General features: G+C 31.6%; 1 protein-coding gene across 1 annotated transcript in view; it reads right to left on the reverse strand.

Moving 5' to 3' along the window:
- The window catches only part of LOC114338920 (extracellular serine/threonine protein CG31145), a 964,172-nt gene that overhangs the window by 244,010 nt on the left and 699,798 nt on the right, over nucleotides 1-20,364 (reverse strand). The window contains exons 9-10 of the mRNA XM_050647518.1: nucleotides 9,381-9,574; nucleotides 4,301-4,441 (exon numbers count right to left, since the gene is read on the reverse strand). Coding sequence (XP_050503475.1) covers nucleotides 4,301-4,441; nucleotides 9,381-9,574 — 335 coding nt within the window. The remainder of the gene's footprint in view (nucleotides 1-4,300; nucleotides 4,442-9,380; nucleotides 9,575-20,364) is intronic.

Genomic DNA, 20,364 nt, shown 5'->3' on the forward strand with positions numbered 1-20,364 from the left:
ATTAGTAAACAAGGTAAGCATACCAAGACTCCCAAAATTTATAGAAATGTGATAAGAGTTCATGTTGAAAAGTTTAATCCTGCTGATCTCATTATCGCCGCGAACACGCCCCAAATAAACGATACCTATCGAGTGATTTAACTATCCAGCTTTTGTATTCAGATTTCAAAGAAAAATACCCCAATCTTCTTTGTTCTTACGAAATATATCGAACGGTAGTAAGTAAAGAAATGAATATTTCATTTACAAAACTCGGCCATGAAGAGTGTGAAGCCTGTGAAACATTTTTGCTACATAATCCGGAGCATACAAAAGAAAATCCTTGTGTAGACTGCGAAGTTTGTTTATTGTGGCAAAACCATATCTTTTCGTATTTTTCGGGAGATCTTCAAAAAGTTATCAAGCTCCCCAGATTGGATATGTTTAAAAAGGCGAAATTTTGTCCAAGAATCATAGTATTCAATCAGAGTTTTGTTCCGATTGGCACAAAACAGAAAAAAGTTATACCAATTGCCCTACTTTGGCATGAAGGCTTCACAGGAAGGCAAAAAGTAGACTTGGTGACCATGTATTACAATTTCTTTTTAGAAATGAGAGATTATGAACATGTTGTGATTGGACGTTATTTACTTTCTTAACTTACATTGTTAACTCCCCAGAGGTCTCTATTAACGATATTGTTATTAAATACTTTGGACCTTGGCATACGTTTATGTTTTCGGACAATTTTCATCATCAAGTAGAAGCTTCTATGAAAAAAAAAATCCAAAGATATATGCTTTTAAATATTTTGCTGATGTTGTCCAAAAAGCTAATTCCAGCAAAGTAAAAGTTATTACACCCGAAAATTTTGATGAGTGGGATGATCATTCTTTAATTTATAAATTAAAGAAACAACAACCGCGCATTTATCTAAAGGATATTCTGCAAATTCGAGCAATAAGAGGAAAAAAACTTTGGCTTGCAAGAAAAAGTTTACCGAAGTTGAAGAACTTAAGCTAACTTTTTAATGAAAAATGAGAACTTGAAAAATGGAGGGCTTTTTACCAAAAAGAATAAACCAATAAAAGGTATCACTGAAGAAAGGAAGGCCAATATTATTAAAACCTTATCTTCCTTAATGTCAGCAAATAGGCTTACATTTTGAGAACATTAACAACAAGGCCACTGATTTGCTAAGCAATGTAGAAGATTAAAAAATATCCGTTGTGGTTATTTGCAAAATAATTATTCAATTTTATTTTCAAATTTATTTCTTTGGTATACTAACGTTACCTACATGTTTTTTTTTCTTTAATGAACATGAATAAACAATTTATATGTACTCGTCTTACATTTTTTTCTCGTCCTGCTTTATATCTATAAATATAACAATTATGATTTTTCTTAACTTAAAAGTGGTATCTTCACTGGCAGTACGTTACCACTGTTAATAATATAAATAATTCTTGACTTGAAAGTGGTATCTACCATTTTTAAATAAAAACCAAAGATAACTACTTTTTTTATTCAATACGTTTAAATCTACCTATTACTAAATAAAATGCATCATAGTATCACACAATATAAATTTACATGGGGTCGGAATGTGCTTACAACTTTAAACCCCTTTTTCTCAGTTTCATAATTCTGGCAGATACCACTTTTATGCAAAGCACGGCAGTTTTGGTATCACTCAGAAGTCAAAATAACGAAATTTTCTGTAAAAAAAGGTTTAAATCAACATATTTATTATTGTTAAACTAAAAATAAGCTTATTACAAAAAAAAAGATTGACAGCATTACCTTACACAATGTAAACGCGGTTTTGAGAAATACGCGTTTACAGTTTTGACAACTTTTATTTTCAATTTCTATTTTGTCCGTCAAGTCGTAAAGTGATGCACACCGGAATATGTTTTTAAATCGCGGTGTAATTTACAAAAGAGAAGGGGAGCAGCTGTTGAATTTTTCTCACTACGCTCAAGCGTACTGGCGCGAAGCTGCCGCAAAGCGAGTCGAAGGTAGCGATATTAAACATGCTGCATTTCCGGTAATTTTGCTCCAATCAATCTAAAATTTTCAGAGTATGTTCTTGAAGTTATTATGTGCATTCATATAAAATAATAAAAAATCAAAAACTTCAAAATTTTCAAACCACACCCCCTCTTTTAACCCGGCACCTGCCACGTGGCTTTGCAAGGCGTCAACTGCCACGTGGGGTGCTCACAGCATCCCTTAAAAATTTTCTGTGATCTACTTGTTTATAAACAAAATAATGTGTTGAATTACACAAGTATATAAAAAAATATGTTTTATTAACTTATTGGCTACTAATATATTATAAAAGTTAAAAAATAAAGTTGGTCTGTGCCCATTGAACTGGCAAGTACCTAGCATTTTCGAGCAGGGAAGCATGTTGCCCTTTAGGCATGTATTCTATTATATCTAACAACATTGACTTGTAGTCAACATGTTCTATTAATATATAATATGTAAACCATATATGATGGGGTTATCACTTTAAATAGTGTGCTAGTTTCAAACTACTCTGCAGAATGCACTGAAGATGTTCTGAATTAGAACGAAAAAGTTTTGCAATCCATTTGGATGACATTTTAGATAGTTTTTAATAAACGATTTTATACTAGAATACAATTTGAAGTTTTTACTTCTGTATGAGTTTTTTAAAAAATAAAATTAAAAAGGTGTTGTAATCAAATGAGCAAGTACCAACCCATAATAAATGAAGTGAAGTAAAATATCTAAAAAAATTAAGATTTATTGAGTATAGAGACTATATTAATAAATTAAATCAGTTATTACAATAAAAAATGTAAATCTGACCTGTTTATCAAAAACACAAAAAAAATTTAAAACTTAAACTGCCAGATAATGATACCCCGATTCGACTTTAGAGCTGTTCAGAATGACACTAAATAACCACTTCAAACGCAAACAGATATATGCTATATAATATTATAGAAAGCTACTCTGACGCACAGCTCGGTTAACAAACTTGAAATACCAAATATTTGATGACAATGTGTTATGGGGTGCTGGTAGCACCCCACGTGGCAGGTGCCAGGTTAAGTAAGTCGGTAGTGGCCACTGTAAAAATATCAATGTTAAATATCAATTATTTACTTGTTTATCGTTTATTTTACTTTGCTATTGTAAATATGTCTTCTCGACAGCCGACTTTTCCTTAGCTTACATGATTTTATAATATTCCCTGACACAATCGTCCTGACGTCAATTAACTCGACGTTCACAACTGAAACTAGCTGCGGTAACGTACGTGTGTGTAAGTAACTCCTTTGCAAAACATAGAATAGGGGCGAAATATCAAATGCTTTCTGCGTAAATTCTGGACTGAGACAGGGAGATCCGTTATCCCCATTGTTGTTTAACCTGCCCTTAAAATATGTCATGCAAAAAATTTATCCAAAAATGAAACCAGATATAGCTACTCGGGGAGCAAAAATCGTAGTCGCCTTTGCCGATGACGTAGATGCATTAGCACAATCAACATTAGAAGTTAAGGATATTTTCTCGAGCTTTGAAGAAGCTGCATTAAATATCGGTTTCAAAATAAATAAAGACTACACAAAATACATGGTCGTCTCAAAACAAGAACGACGGCGAATAAGGGAAAATATTACTATAAACGATCATAACTTAGAAGTAATTAAATAATTTAAATATCTAGGAGGAGCAGTCACCAATGACAACACAATAGAACAAGTTTTAAAAATTAAAACATGAATAATGGCGGTAATAGATCTCTCTTTGCAATGCAGCATCAAATGAAGTCGAAAATTCTCTCACGAGATGCAAAAATCCAGATATATAAGATCATAATACGACCAGCAGTCGCGTATGGAAGTAAGACATGGACGCTAACAAAAAGAGAAGTAAATAATATATTTCCGTTGTGGGAGCGTAATAACGATTTAGAATATTTCTTCGCAAAAGAAAACCTAGTCAGATATATAAAGACCACTAGACTAAGATGGGCAGGGCATGTGACACGCAGTAACGACAATCGTTTTATGAACAATGTGTTTTGGGAAACACCAGATGGGAGAAGATATGTAGGACGGCCTAGAAAAAGGCGGAGAGGTGTAGTCAAAAAAAATCTGGAGAAAATGAGAGTGAGACAATAGGAAACAGTGGCACAGGACCGACAAATATGGAAGGCAATAAATAGTAAACGCGGCAGAGACTCACAAAGAGTTGTAACGCTATTGATGATGATGTTGATGATAGTAGCTGCATTATGCAAAAAAAGAAACAATTTTTATAATTTAAAACTTACCTTAATAACGTTTCCAGTGTAGATTGTCTAAGAAGGCAACATTGAAGCACTGGTGCTAAAATGGTCAGTTCGTCATGGTGTGGTTTGCCAAACCCTCTTCCGTGATCCAAATGTAAGGTAAATGTTTCATTTCCAAAAAGTCTGCAAAAGAAATTTATCTATGATAAAAACTTATTATAATCGTTAAATTAAATATTTAAAGAACAAAATTTATTTGTAAAATAAGGTCATCATCATTCTCTTTGCCTTTTCCCTATGCGGGGTCGGCTTCCCTAATTGCATTTCTCCACACAATTCTATCTTGGGTCATATCAATGTTAATCCCCTTTACCAACATGTCCTGCCTTATCGTCTCCCCCCAGTTCTTCTTTGGTCTTCCTCTTCTACTCCTTCCAGGAATCTGCACTTTAGCTATTCTTCGTATTGAGTGATTAACGTATCGACGTTGAACATGACCAAACCATCTTAACCTATGCTCTCTCATTTTGGCATCAATTGGCGCCACACCTAGACTTCCCCTAATATACTCATTTCTAATTTTATCCTTCTTTGTCACTCCACTCATCCATCTAAGCATTCTCATTTCCGCCACATGCATTCGTTGTTCCTCTTTCTTTTTCACTGCCCAACATTCAGTTCCGTACATCATAGCCGGCCTTATGGCTGTTTTATAAAATTTTCCCTTCAGCTTCATTGGAATTTTTCTGTCACACAACACACCACTCGCTTCTTTCCACTTCATCCATCCAGCCCTAATTCTATTGCATGCATCTCCATCTATTTCTCCATTACTCTGTAATACCGATTCTAGGTACTTAAAACTATTGCTTTTCACAATCATTTCACCATCCAAAGATACCATTTTATTTGTAGTAACTCCATCTTTAAATAAACATTCGAAATACTCTGTTTTTGTCCTACTAAGTTTTAAACCTTTTTCCTCCAGAGCTTGTCTCCACTGTTCCAGTTTTTGTTTTAAGTCTCTTTCACTATTTCCTACTAACACTACATCATCAGCATACATTAGGCACCATGGAATGCTACCCTGTAGTTTCGCTGTTATCTGGTCCAAAACTAATGAGAATAAATAAGGACTAAGCACCGAGCCTTGGTGGCATCCTACTTTCACCTGAAATTTATCAGTCTCTCCCACACCTGTCCTAACACTAGTCGTTACTCCCTCATACATATCTCTCACAATCTTTACATATTCACCAGGGACTTCTTTCTTATTGAGTGTCCACCACAGAATCTCTCGAGGAACTGTATCATATGCTTTCTCAAGATCAATGAATACCATATGAGCGTTGGTCTCTTTCTTCCTGTATTTTTCCATCATTGCCCTACAATGAAAATTGCATCTGTTGTTGATCTGCCCCGCATAAAGCCAAATTGATTATCGGATATTTCGGTTTCTTACTCTCTCCCATATTTTCATGGTGTGGCTAAGTAGTTTTATATCCCTGTAGTTTGTACATTGTTGTAAGTCTCCCTTGTTTTTGTAGACAGGTACTAATATACTGCTTCTCCATTCGTCTGCCATTTGTCCAACTTCCATAATTCTATTAAATAGACCTGCTAGCCAACTTATTCCTGTCTCTCCCAATGCTCTCCATACTTCCCCAGGAATATCATCTGATCCGACTGCTTTTCCTTTCTTTATTTTTTGAAGCGCTTGAGCCACTTCCTCGTTTGTTATTCTGGTAACAATTGCTGTTACTGTCTCCGTTAACTCCACAGGCTGTCTGTCAAATTCTTATTTAATAAACTGTCAAGATACTTTCTCCATCTCTTTTTGACATCCCTATTTGTAAAATAAGGTATGAGGCTAAATAAACAGTACTGAAATGCGAATGCCTCAAATTTGTATGTGTCATGCGTCGAATCGTACTGATTGGTTTTCGAAAGTCGCTATAACGTATGTGAATATCGTGTTATTGTTAAGCGATTCAGGATCGTTCTCAGTTTTGCAGAAACATTTTTTATCGTGTGCTATTTTCGGTCATACGAAAAAGGTCGCGAAAACAATCCAAGCTTAAAACCAGCAATGGTTTCAGCAGGACGAGGCAACCTGCCACACGTCCAGGGAGTCTCTTTGAATACTGCGCGATCATTTTGGGAGATCGCGACTTACCTGACCTAACGCCATCTAATGCGTACATATGGGGAATTCTGAAGGGGGTAGACCGACCCACCGTCGGACATTCCAGAATTGGCTAACACAATTTTCAAACTATGAAGGAAGATATAGTATACTATTCAACGAACAAGCAAAATCCATTACATGCGAGTAGAATACTATACTTTTTCTACGACCTTTTTTATTTGGATTAGTAGAAAAATTTAATTATCAACTATTAACATTATTTAAAATCGTAAAATTTTATTTTTCATAAGAAAACATATTTTATACAACTATGGCAACACTGTTAGAATTACTATTCTTGAGCTTATGAAACAGTTGTCATTAGTGTCATGGTATATAATGGCGATGGCTTTTAAAAATAAGACATATTTTAAGGCAATTACATGAAAAAGAAGGTTTGCTCCCAATAAAAATCCATTGTACAATAAGCAGTAAGTGAAACAGAATTCATTGATATAAATTGCATATCCGTAAACCCTTTTACGGAATTAGTAGCCATTGTTTATGTTTACCTTTTAATAACGTCAATCTTAAAATGTCAAATGTTAAAATTTAAACGTAAAAAATATACTGGCCCATTGTTACAGTTAAAAATCCTTTAAACATTTTTCGAAGTTAATTGTTGATATAAATTACAATGATTATTTTATTAAATAAAAAAGTTTACGTAGGTAATTTTATTTGCTAATAATAAGTATATTAAAAGTGCCATGCACCACTTGAATCTAACTTCAACCCGTGAGTAACTTCAGCCCGTGAGTAATGAATTATTACTCACGCGTAAAGAAATGGGTGTTATATAGTGAATAATGAGCATATTATTAAACGGTCGTAGAAAAACGTTTTTTGTTTTTTCTTGTATATCGCTTGTATTATTGATTGAAGTTACTTTTTTGTTTTTTGCGTATAATATAATATTAAACTATTGTTAGTGAATTAAAGTTTGTACTTTGACTTTCAACCTACTATAATCCCACACAGTATTTAAAAAGTTTATAGTTGTTTTTGCAAACGATACCAACTTGTCCATCTTTAAAACTTCCCCGGATACTACTTACTTGAAAGTTTCGTAGTAATGTCTATCCATGTTTCCAGTGAGAAAATCGAAAACAGACATGTCCTTTAAATCGTACAACCTTCTGCCCTTATCGTAGGGCGGTATTTCTCTAACAAGTTGGCAATAGTGAGGGTCGGTCTCCCACTGGGCTTTCCGCCATTTATAATACGATCTTCGTATAAGATTAAAAGAATAACAAAAGAATAACATGAGAAAAGGCTAAAAAAGTGATAGGAATTAAAAACCTTAAAGAAAAGAGCTTTGTTTTTATGAAGAATGTAAACAAGCTACAAAAACTATAGAGCCATTTCCTTACTCTGTGTGAGTTATCAGGTGTTTACGTAGACCATTGTGTTTACGGAGATTAAGTCACTTCACAGAACAAATGATAGGAGAATACCAGGCCGGATTCGCACCAGGACGGTCTACTATTGACCAGCTATTCAACGTAAATCAAATACTGGCTAAAGCCTAGGAGCACGACATAGATATCTACCAGATATTTGTAGATTTTGGTATACCAAATATACAAGAAATTGGTATATCAAGGAAATTGGTAAAGTTAGTTCAAACCACCGTGACTCACACATAAGCGCAAGTAAGAGTTTCAAATCAATTGACAGATCCCTTCCAGATAACTAAGGGCTAAAATGGCGATGGGCTGGTACCGACTCTGTTTAATATTTAATTTAAAATTATTTCAGAAAAAATGAAAAGTTTTTTAGCATTTACTTTTAATCCCTTGAATTATACATTGAAGTTATTGTTTTGTCTTTTTTCTTACAATGTATTAAACTATTGTTACTGAATTAAGGTTTGTACTTTGATTTTCAACCTATTATAATCCCACACAGTATTTAAAAAGTTTATAGTTGTTTTTGCAAACGATACCAACTTGTCTATCGTTAAAACTTCCCCAGATACTAATCCCTAAACTTACTTAAAAGTTTCGTAGTGATGTCTATCCATGTTCCCAGTGAGAAAATCGAAAACAGACATGTCCATTAAATCGTACAACCTTCTGCCCTTATCGTAGGGTGGTATTTCTCTAACAAGTTGGCAATAGTTGGGGTCGGTCTCCCACTGGGCTTTCCGCCATTTATGATACGATATTCGTATAATAATAAAAGAATACCAAAAGAATAACATGAAAAAAGGCTAAAAAAGTGATAGGAATTAAAAAACATCAAAGAAAAGAGCTTTGTTTTGATGAATTAAACAAGCCACAAAAACTATAGAGCCATATCCTTACTCTGTGTGAATTATCAGGTGTTTACGTATACCATTGTGTTTACGGAGATTAAGTCACTTCACAGAACAAATGATAGAAGAATACCAGGCCGGATTCGCACCAGGACGGTCTACTATTGACCAGCTATTCAAAGAAAAAAAAATACTGGCTAAAGCCTAGCAGCACGACATAGATATCTACCAAATATTTGTAGATTTTGGTATACCAAATATACAAGAAATTGGTATACCAAGGAAATTGGTAAAGTTAGTTCAAACCACCGTGACTCACACATAAACGCAAGTAAGAGTTTCAAATCAATTGACAGATCCCCTCCAGATAACTAAAGGGCTAAAATGGAGATGGGCGGGTACCGACTCTGTTTAATATTTAATTTAAAATTATTTCAGAAAAAGTGGAAAGTTTTTTAGTATTTATTTGTATTCCCTTGAATTATGCATTGAAGTTATTGTTTTGTCTTTTTTCTTACAACGTATTAAACTATTGTTACTGAATTAAGGTTTATACTTTGATTTTCAACCTATTATTATCCCACACAGTATTTAAAAAGTTTATAGTTGTTTTTGCAAACGATACCAACTTGTCTATCTTTAAAACTTCCCCAGATACTAATCCCTAAACTTACTTGAAAGTTTCGTAGTGATGTCTATCCATGTTTCCAGTGAGAAAATCGAAAACAGACATGTCCATTAAATCGTACAACCTTCTGCCCTTATCGTAGGGTGGTATTTCTCTAACAAGTTGGCAATAGTTGGGGTCGGTCTCCCACTGGGCTTTCCGCCGTTTATGATACGATCTTCGCCATGGATGCCTCCATACCTGAAACAATTTATCCTTTATTAAAAACGTTTAAGAAAAATAAGAGTGCTTGAGTTTTTTATTCTCAATCATAAAAAATGTTTATAAGGGAATTAACTTTTTTAATTTTCACCGCAAGCCAAAAAATGATATCGTTACTGTGACATCGATGGTTATTTTCGCGATAAGTGTGTACACTGTGAAACAAAGAGCGTTGTATATACTCCATAGGGGAGTCAATAGAGTTTTTGCTTACGGAAAAAATCAAACAAGATACAACTTTTTGTAATTTCATTAAGAAATGTTTAATAAACAACATATCAAAACGTTCCAGAAGTGGGTGCTGCATTTTTTATTAAACAAATGAACTGCGAAATTAGTTGTTTTTTGAAATACCTACGAAAATGTAAATCTTAAAAAACTTACTTGACCATTGAAAAATTCAGAAAATTTTATACAAAAAACCTTATATAAAGATTTTTATAAAATTAAATATACAGAGAGAGTCTGTAAAGTGGAATAAATTCAATATCTCAAATACTAATTGTTTTTTTGGAAAATGCTCAGACCCGTCGATTAGTATTTCAAATTGTCCTTTTTGACATTCAATAATAATGTATACAGGGTGTCCCAATTTAGAGATATGACGTCATCGTCGATTTTCTTAAATGGCAACACTGTCATTTTGATAGCTAATTTGATAGGGTTTGTAAAGTTATACATAACTGCAAAATATCAAATTTTTATTCTCTACCATTTACAAGATAATAGAAAATAACAAAGTTATATCTGTAATTTGGAATATATTCAATAATTAAAATACTAACTGTTTTTTTGAAAAATGCTCAGACCCGTCGATTAGTATATCAAATTGTCCTTTTTGACATATAATAATAATGTATACAGGATGTCCCAATTTAGAGATATGGCGTCATCGTTGATTTTCTTAAATGGCAACACTGTCATTTTGATAGCTATTTTGATAGCGTGTGTAAAGTTATACACATCTGAAAAATTTCAAAATTTTATTCCCTACCATTTACAAGATAATAAAAAATAACAAAGTTATGAAGAACAAGAAGTAATCAAATAATAATTGAATTTATTTATTTCAATTAAGCAAATGCTCATAACGTTGCCCATTGACAATTTGACAATAATTGAGGGCAACATTATGAGTTTTTGCTTAATTTATTGAAATAATTAAATTCAATTATTAGTTGATTACTTCTTTTTCATAACTTTGTTATTTTTTATTATCATCTAAATTCTAAATGGTAGAGAATACAAATTTGAAATTTTGCAGTTGTGTATAACTTTACACACCCTATCAAAATAGCTATCAAAATGACAGTGTTGCCATTTAAGAAAATCAACGATGACGTCATATCTCTAAATTGGGACACCCTGTATACATTATTATTATATGTCAAAAAGGACAATTTGATATACTAATCGACGGGTCTGAGCATTTTTCAAAAAAACAGTTAGTATTTTAATTATTGAATATATTCCAAATTACAGATATAACTTTGTTATTTTCTATTATCTTGTAAATGGTAGAGAATAAAAATTTGATATTTTGCAGTTATGTATAACTTTACAAACCCTATCAAAATAGCTATCAAAATGACAGTGTTGCCATTTAAGAAAATCGACGATGACGTCATATCTCTAAATTGGGACACCCTGTATACATTATTATTGAATGTCAAAAAGGACAATTTGAAATACTAATCGACGGGTCTGAGCATTTTCCAAAAAAACAATTAGTATTTGAGACATTGAATTTATTCCACTTTACAGACTCTCTCTGTATGTATACCTTCTATAATTTTTTATTTATAATGCTAAAGTCACCCTTCTCACAAACATTGGCGCACTGAATAGTAACGTTCGGCGAAGCGCACGGTGAGTTATTTTAATATAATTCATTAACTAATTAATCAATATTTTTCTGAAGCTATTCCTTTGTGGCATTTATGTAATTGACTATTCTAATTGGGAAATAAGCCACAATTCAAATTGAAAAAAATAATTTTTAGCGTTTAATTTATTAATATTTTGTATTTTGACAACGACTTCCGACGTGGACGTCGAAACGGTAATAAAATTATTTTTCAAGTTTAATTGTGGCTTATTTCTAAATTAAAATAGTTAATTAATTAATCAAATTAAATTTTACAAATTGGAAATTAAAGAAGAACAATAAAGCTATCTTATAGATATAATAAAAAGAAATAGAATATATGGGCATAAGTACGGTGAGGGTGGAAAGTGAGACTTACATGAATTTTGTTTAAAAAATGTAACTAATACAATTTTACCTATAAAACTCTCAAATTTGCACAACTTAACCTTTCAAGCATATTACTAAACGATGTTTCATTCAAAAAAAAATCTCAAAAATTAAATTCAAGTGATAAGACGTCTAAAAAAATATGAATTTTGCTCAAGACTAAAGTATCTTTATATTGCACAATATCAAAAATTATTATTAAGAAAAGTTGTTAGGAATTAAAAACTATGTTTCAATATTCAATAACATCCTTCTAATTGAAATACATATTGTGAACTATAAAGGTACCTAAGTCAAATTCATGTTTTGACATACCTCGTATAAAATTGAAAACAATTGATATCTGATGGTTTCATCTCGGATTTTAGACCAGGTAGAGAATTTTATAAAGAATAACGTTTTTTCGTAAAATTGATAATAAAATAGTTATCATAATTGTTTAAAAATTATGTTGGGTATCCGTAATTTGAGAAAAATTTGCATTTTTTTTTTCAATTAGAAGGATGTAATTGCATATCAAAACATAGTTTTTAATTCCAAACCACTTTTCATAATAATAATTTTTGATATTCTAAAACATAAAGGTACTTTACTCTTGAACGAAATGCATATTTTTGACATACCTCGTATAAAATTGATAAAATTTTATATCTGATGAAATTTAAATTTTAAAAAACCTTTTAAACCACCTTTTTCAAATTGCGCAAGTTTTACTATTAATATTAATGTTATTAAATAAAATATAAATATTTTGACGTTTCACAATTTGACAATTCACTTTTAAATGCAGTGCCTTAAAAATTTTAAAGCACTAGTGCCTTAAAGTAGCATTTTTAACACGGTTGTAGAAAAAATTATTTAAATTACTTCCACCTTTTTTTATTTTATATTTGGATTCTCCTCTTTGTACTGATTTCAAAAATATATAACACATGATGCTTAAAGTGATTAGTTTATGAGAAAAATAAATACAAAAGCAAGAAAACTGGATTGAAAAAAAATATTTTTTTAATAATTTTATTACATACAAACATTTAGAATGAATACTGCACTACTATAAATTTAAACAATATTTATTCAAAATGACTTGAAATTTTGAGTAATTATTGTTAAATTTTTAAGTAATTATTGTTAAAATTTTTGGTAGTGAAATGTTCATTCTAAATATTATAAAATTATTAAAAAATAATTTTTATTCAATCCAGTTTTCTTGCTTTTGTATTTATTTTTCTTATAAACTAATCAATTAAAGCATCAAGTGTTATACATTTTTGAAATGAGTACAAAGAGGAGAATCCAAATATTAAATAAAAAAAGGTGGAAGTAATTTAAAAAAAAATTAAGCGATGATACGGGGGTGAGAGGGCGCCTTTGGCGGCAAGATTAAATACGGCATAATGTCTCCCCCTTCAAGTATTTTTTTATAAAGCAGATACTTCCAATATAATAAATAATAAATAAAATTTAAATAATTAAGTAATCTAAGTATTCTAAATACAGGGTGTAACAAAAAAGCAGGTCATAAATTAAATCACACATTCTGGGACCAAAAATAGTTCGATTGAAACTAACTTACCTTCGTACAAAAATGTGCATGTAAAAAAAGTTACAGCCCTTTTAAGTTACAAAATGAAAATCGAGCTTTTGCAATATATCCAAAACTATTACAGATTATTTATTGAAAATGGACATGGGTCATTCTTATGGCAGGAACATCTTAAAAAAGCAGTGAAATTTGTGTACCCCATAAACATTTTAAGGGTGTTTTGTTCCCTTAGCCCCTCTCCCAAGTATTTATGTACGTTCCAATTAAATTATTATTGTGGTACCATTAGTTTAACACAATGTTTTTAAAACTTTTTTGCCTCTTAGTATTTTTTAATAAGCCAGTTTTTATCAAACACTCATAAAATCAAATTGAACAAGCAAAACCATCATTTATTATTTTATTAACTTATAAAATCTATCACAGATTTTTAAATGATTAAGTAAGATTATAGAGACCTGGTAATAATATTATGAAAATAATATTCTATAATCTTACTTAAACAATTACAAATACGGGGTGGATTTTACAAATAATATTCAAAATATCTCGATAAAAAATGGCTTATCGAAGAAGTATTAAATAGCAAAAAAGTTTTAAAAACATTGTGTTTAACTAATAGTACCACAATTATAATTACATTGGAACGTACACAAAATTTAATTGCGCACAAATTTTTTTTTTCGAATATTCCTGCCATAACAATGCCACATGTCCATCTTCAATTAAAAATCTGCATTGGAAAAAAAACGATCTTCATTTTCTAACTTCAAAGGGCTGTAACTTATTTTATGTGCACATTTGTACAAAGGTAAGTTAGCTTCAATCGAACTATTTTTGGTCCCAGAATATGTAATTTAATTTATGACCTCCCTTTTGATGGTGAAAAATTGATGGTGAAAAAAAATGCAGCATTACCTTAGTTGGAGCGACTTTTGAGGACGGCAAAAAGGCAGCGAAACTCCCTTCCAACGTATCAGGGTTTCCACAGATGGCATGCGATGTGTCACAGTAGTACGAGCATTTACCATGAAAACAAAGGTTGTCACTTGGGGATACGAAGAAGGTGTTGAGGAGTTCTCCTTCACATTTTTGATATAGTTCTGTGGTCATGTTAAGTAGTCGGCCAGTTACTGGCATGGCGCGGTGAAAGCCCAGGAGCCTGAAATTATAAATAAATATTTTTGAAAATAAATATACATACACTGCCGAGCAAAGAAATCGGGCCACTCGATGAATTATACACGTTTCATGTCTCGAATTTCCTAAATCTGTTGTCCGATTTGAGTGATTTTTTAGTATGTTATAGCCTTAATATGTAAGAATATCAATGTAATAATATTGTTGCTAGGCAGGTCAATGTCATTTTATACCGGGTGTAACAACCATACTGTGATTTTTCCTTAAACTTCGGAACACTTTGTGGAATATTATAGCATAGATAAAATATTGAAATTAAAACTCGATTGTAGCCTTGGGCTTTCTTAACATTTCCTTTTTGGTGATTCATTTACTTACATGTTCGATAATAAAAAAGTTAGGTACTTTAAGAACTAGCCATGTTCTTCTTCAAAACAAGGTGTTTCTAAATATGTGCGACAAACTTTAAGGGATATTTCTGGATGAAAAAATAATGACCGTTTGCTTGATAAACATAAATATGTCCACAAATGCTTCGTTTCCGAGATACGGGATGTTGAATTTTTTCTTACGAACTGACTATGCAAATGAAATTTGCTGGGTTTTAAGAGGTAGTTATGGGGCATTTTTTGACATACAATTAAGAATTTTAAATTCACCATTGGCGTGCATACGGGATGCATCTAAAATGTTTATACCCGTATGCACGATAATAATAAATATAAAATTGTTAATTGTATGTCTAAAAATACGCAATAACTACCTCTTAAAAAATTACCTTAGAATAAAGAAAAAGTATCTTTTGAATGAGATATTTGAAATTAAAAATCACACTAAATTTTCTCTCTTTTTTTTCCCTCCTGTAACTTATTAAAATAAACATTATAAAAGTTTTCAGGGACTTTCGGCTCTCGGTGATAACGTAATCATCCATTCTCCGTTTAAATTTTTCAAAAATACTTATTACTCTCCTCCAAGAAATTAATTCACCACCCTAAAAATGGGTCATTTTTGATGTCTCGAATTTCCTAAACCTGTTGTCCGATTTAAGTGATTTTTTTAATATGTTATAGCCTTGCTCTTTAACAATATCGCTGTAATAAAATTGTTGCTAGACAGGTTAATTTGTCACTGGATACCGGGTGTACCAATCAAACTGTGTTTTTTCTCAAAGTTCACCACACCCTGTGAAATATTCTAGCGTTTATAAAATACTGAAATTAAAACCCAACTATAGCCTCAGGTTTTCTTAAAATTCTATTTTTTGATTCATTTGCGTATGTTGGTTAATAAAAAAGTGAGGTACTTTAACAACTAGCCATGTTCTTCATCAATACAAGGTGTTTCTAAATAGGTGCGGCAAACCTTAAGGGGTAATTTTGCGTAAAAAAATAATGAGAATTGGCTTTATAAACATATGTCCGCAAATTCTTCGTTTCCGAGATAGGGGATGTTGAAATTTTTCTTACAAGCTAACAATTTATTTACTGCTCTATAACCGGTTGAGATCTGCAAATGAAATTTGGTAGGTTTAAGAGGTAGTTATTGCGCATTTTTTGACATAAAATTAAGAATTTTATATCCACCATTGGCGTTCATACGGGTAATATGACCCGTATGCGCGGCAATGGAGAATATAAAATTCTTAATTGTGTATAAAAAATGCGCAATAACTACCTCTTAAAACCTACCAAACTTCAATTGCATATCTCAACCGGTTTTGGAGCAGTAAATAAATCATCAGCTTGTAAGAAAAATTTCAACATCCCCTATCTTGGTAACGAAGAATTTGCGGACATACATATGTTTATATTGATGATTGCCAACCTCCGTAGCGGAGATGGCACCTGAAGAAGAAGAAGAAGAATATGTTTATAAAGCAAACCGTCATTATGTTTTCATGCAGAATTACTCCTTACCGCACTTATTTAGAAACACTTATTTAGTATTGATGAAGAAGATGGCTAGTGGTTAAATGATCTAATTTCTTTATTATCCAAAATAAGAAAATGAATAAAAAAACAGAATGTTAAGAAAACCTGAGGTTATAGTTGGGTTTTAATTTAAGTATTTTATAAATGCTAAAATATTCCTTAGAGTGCGGTGAACATTGAAAAAAAATACAGTTTGATTGGTACACCCGGTATACAGTGACAATTTACATGTCTAGCAACAATTTCATTACAGCGATATTATTAAAGAATAAGGTTATAATAACATATTAAAAAAATCACTTAAATCAGACAACAGGTTTAGGAAATTCGAGACATCAAAAATGACCCATTTTTAAGGTAGTGCGTTAATTTCTTGGAGTAGTGTAGTTTTCTCAGAATTCGAATAAAATGAAAGCATTGGAGCCGAAATTTTGCGCCGACCCTGTTAATATACATATTTAATGTGCTATAGAACGTTCTTTTCATGAACTACAACTCTTTTGATGGGTCTTTATTGGGTCTACAGACTTCATACATACATTTTTTTTTGCTTTTTACTAAGTTACATTTTTATCTAAAAATATTTTTTTCGATAAAATATAGAAAAAGTTTAAGAATATATAAACATAGGACAAAAAATAATACTAAATTGGAAAATTCAAATGGAAGAAATAAAAAGAAGAAGAACGTTAGCATAAGCGGCATTCGGCAAACTGAACTATATACTCAGAAATCAACAAATTCAAATATACGCTGTGAGCTCGTACGTAGAGGGGATATTTACAAATTCGCGAGCGCCAGTAGTGACAAGTCTGTAAACCTGTACCGGAAATTTGACATAAATGTCAAAGTGATTAATTTAAAATTAAAATTAAAAACATTAATTATAAAAAATATTAGTTGGTCAAAGCTGTGGTATATATTTTTACCTTAAATATACTTACGTTTTAAATACTGAATTTAAGTTTTTTTACTGTTCCGTAATATGTAATTATAAATTATTCTAATAATCTTAGCGCCATCTACACGATAATTGTGAAAGTGTCCGAAGTAAGAAATTCATATTTTATCAATAGAACGTCAAAATGATTAGCAAAATCTTAAAAAAAATCGATTACAATTTAATTACTTTTTTGCGTTGTAAATATTAAGCGATAACAATTAAATAATAAATTTAAAAATTACCGGTGAAAGTTGAATTAGTAATCCGGTAGTAGCGCCACCAGCGAAGCTCAGAGCGTATATCTTAAATCTAAAGTGCGTGATTCATGCAATGTTCCGATATTAACATATTGGGCATAAACATGGACAATCACAAAAAAAGAATATGAATATACTCAGAGTTACTCAACACGCGATGGAAAGAGCAATGCTAGGCATATCACTTAAGGACAGGAAAACAAACACATGGATAAAACAGAAAACCAAAGTCACCGATGTGGTACAAAAATCATTAAAATTAAAATGGGAATACGTTCGACATGTAGCTAGGAGCGATCTAAACAAATGGCACAGAACAATTCTAACCTGGAGACCATACTAACACAAAAGACCCAGAGGCAGACCTCCTATGAGATGGACAGATAATCTTAAACGGACTACAGGAAAAATTGACTACAAGTAGCGTACAACAAGAAAACAATGGAAAGGAAGACTTGAAGTGGCTTATGTTCAGATGTGGACGTGAATGGCTAGACCAAGAAGAAAGAAGAAGAAGGGGTCGTGTGCTAGTTCATTTGAAATGTTATTGAATTCTTTATTCAGTAATATATACATTTACATAATAATTTGAACAGGGTGTCCAAAAAAAATTTTTAATTAAATTAATTGAGACTTTATTTCATTTAAAATACATTTTGCTAGTGTCATAAAATCGGAAAGAATGTTTATTTGACAAATAATAGTTATTTATGAAACAGTTCGTGAAGTATGCTTTTTGCGAACGCACGCGATATTTAGAGCACGAGCGACAACGGACCGAGTGCTATACATCGCGTAAGTTCGCAAAAAGTACTTCACGTACAGTTTCATACAATATTTTATCTACGATAAACAAATAAAAAACTGTAACTCTTAAATACTCTGTAACTGTAAAGTGTGCCAAAAAACCCATTGAAAGTGTGCGAAATAGTAAATCCCATTTAAAATACATTGTTACATCACGCACACTTTAAGCCCTTCACGCACTGCTATCTATAATGACAGTTTTCACAAACTAAAAACTTAATCATAATATGACATAGAGTAGATAAATACTGTTTTTCACTTAAATTCAATGTAAAAGCTGTCACCTACCTGCCTCTTGGCAGTGTGAACATTTAATTTAAACGACCAGTAATGTTTGTCTGTGAAATAAACATTTTTTTCTGGTTTCTGACAGCAGTAAAATGTATGTATTTTGAATTAAATAAAATACATACATTCTTCTGTTTGTGTGAATTAATTTAATTAAAAGAAATTTTTTTTGGCACCCTGCCAAAAATTTTATCATACTTTCAAAAAAATTCAATAAAAATGTGCTTGAAATGTTGATTTCAGCCCCTAAGGCCCCAACTTCAGGATAGCTATAACACGATTTTGATAGGCAACCCATGCTGGAAGTATTTGTCTATGTATGAAATTTAATAAAAAAAAATGTTTCATCCGGCAAGCATATGGATACATTTCGACCTCCTATTCGGATCTTAGACTATATCCTCATTTAAAAAAAGTCATCGATTACATCATCACGCCCAGATGGAAGACGTCACTAGTATGATATACATGTCAGAAAATCGTAATTTAAAACTAAAGATTGATCTGTTTCAGGATTTATTTTCAAAATCGCCCATTCGTGAAAAAATTAATTATTATATTTAGTTATACCTCAACGTATAGTTTAGAAATTAATAAATAAATTTCTGTTCCTCTTAAACGAAAAACTTATTTCTAACTTTTAATATATTTGAACGAACAACTGATTACAAGCCGCCCGTTAAACGGAGTTCCAATGATCCACACGTACTCCCCATCTTGTTTTTCGAACAACTTTCCAAGCAGAGACAACATTCACCATAAGAGAGAACTACAAGTTAAATAAAAAGACATGTTTATGCGGGTTGAGTAAGTGTTCTGCCTCGCTATCGTAACGTTGACAATGTTGAAAATTACAGCCGTCATCCTAAGTTGGGAACAGCAATTTCAGGCGAGCTAGAAGAACTAGATAACTTTATAAAGAGCCACTGGAACGCACGCTCTTGATGCAACTAAGTAGTCGCGAGTTTTCGTGTCTCTTGGTTGCCCTAATAGAGATAGATATACTACATGAGAAACTTTTAAAAGAAAATAACATAACCGGATGGAGTTGTTAAGGAAATTGGAAAGTACATAGAGCTGCTTACCAACACTTTATTAAAAAACTTTATCATTTGTATTCACTTTGTATATTGAATGATGTAAAAGTTTTAAACGAAAGTTATACTAAATGTTTCTTTTGATTAGTGGGGGTTAAATTATGATAGCTAATATGATTTTAAAAAAAATTTGGCCAACCGTCACTAAAGTTATTATACTCATTTGCCCTCATTTGCGGCAGTAAGATAACACTTTATTGTATTTAAAGAAGAATTTTATTTTACCCGCCGCGATTAATCGAGATTGAATGTAAGTGGTCGATGGCAGTAATGGATTATTTATTTGAGTTAACTTACAATTTATTTACTTTAATTATTAAAAATATTGTACAAAACTTATGACATTGTTAATTAAATTTTTATCAAAAAGTAAAATTCTGTAGTATTTTGTAATTATATTCATATAAAATAAATTAAAACTTCACCGATTTAGTAATTACTCAATATTGATAACTATCGATTAAAAATCGAAAGCGGCCATCATGCAAAAGTCATCTGTC

Source organism: Diabrotica virgifera, chromosome 3, assembly GCF_917563875.1.
Source record: "Diabrotica virgifera virgifera chromosome 3, PGI_DIABVI_V3a".
NCBI classification, from domain to species: Eukaryota; Metazoa; Arthropoda; class Insecta; order Coleoptera; family Chrysomelidae; genus Diabrotica; species Diabrotica virgifera.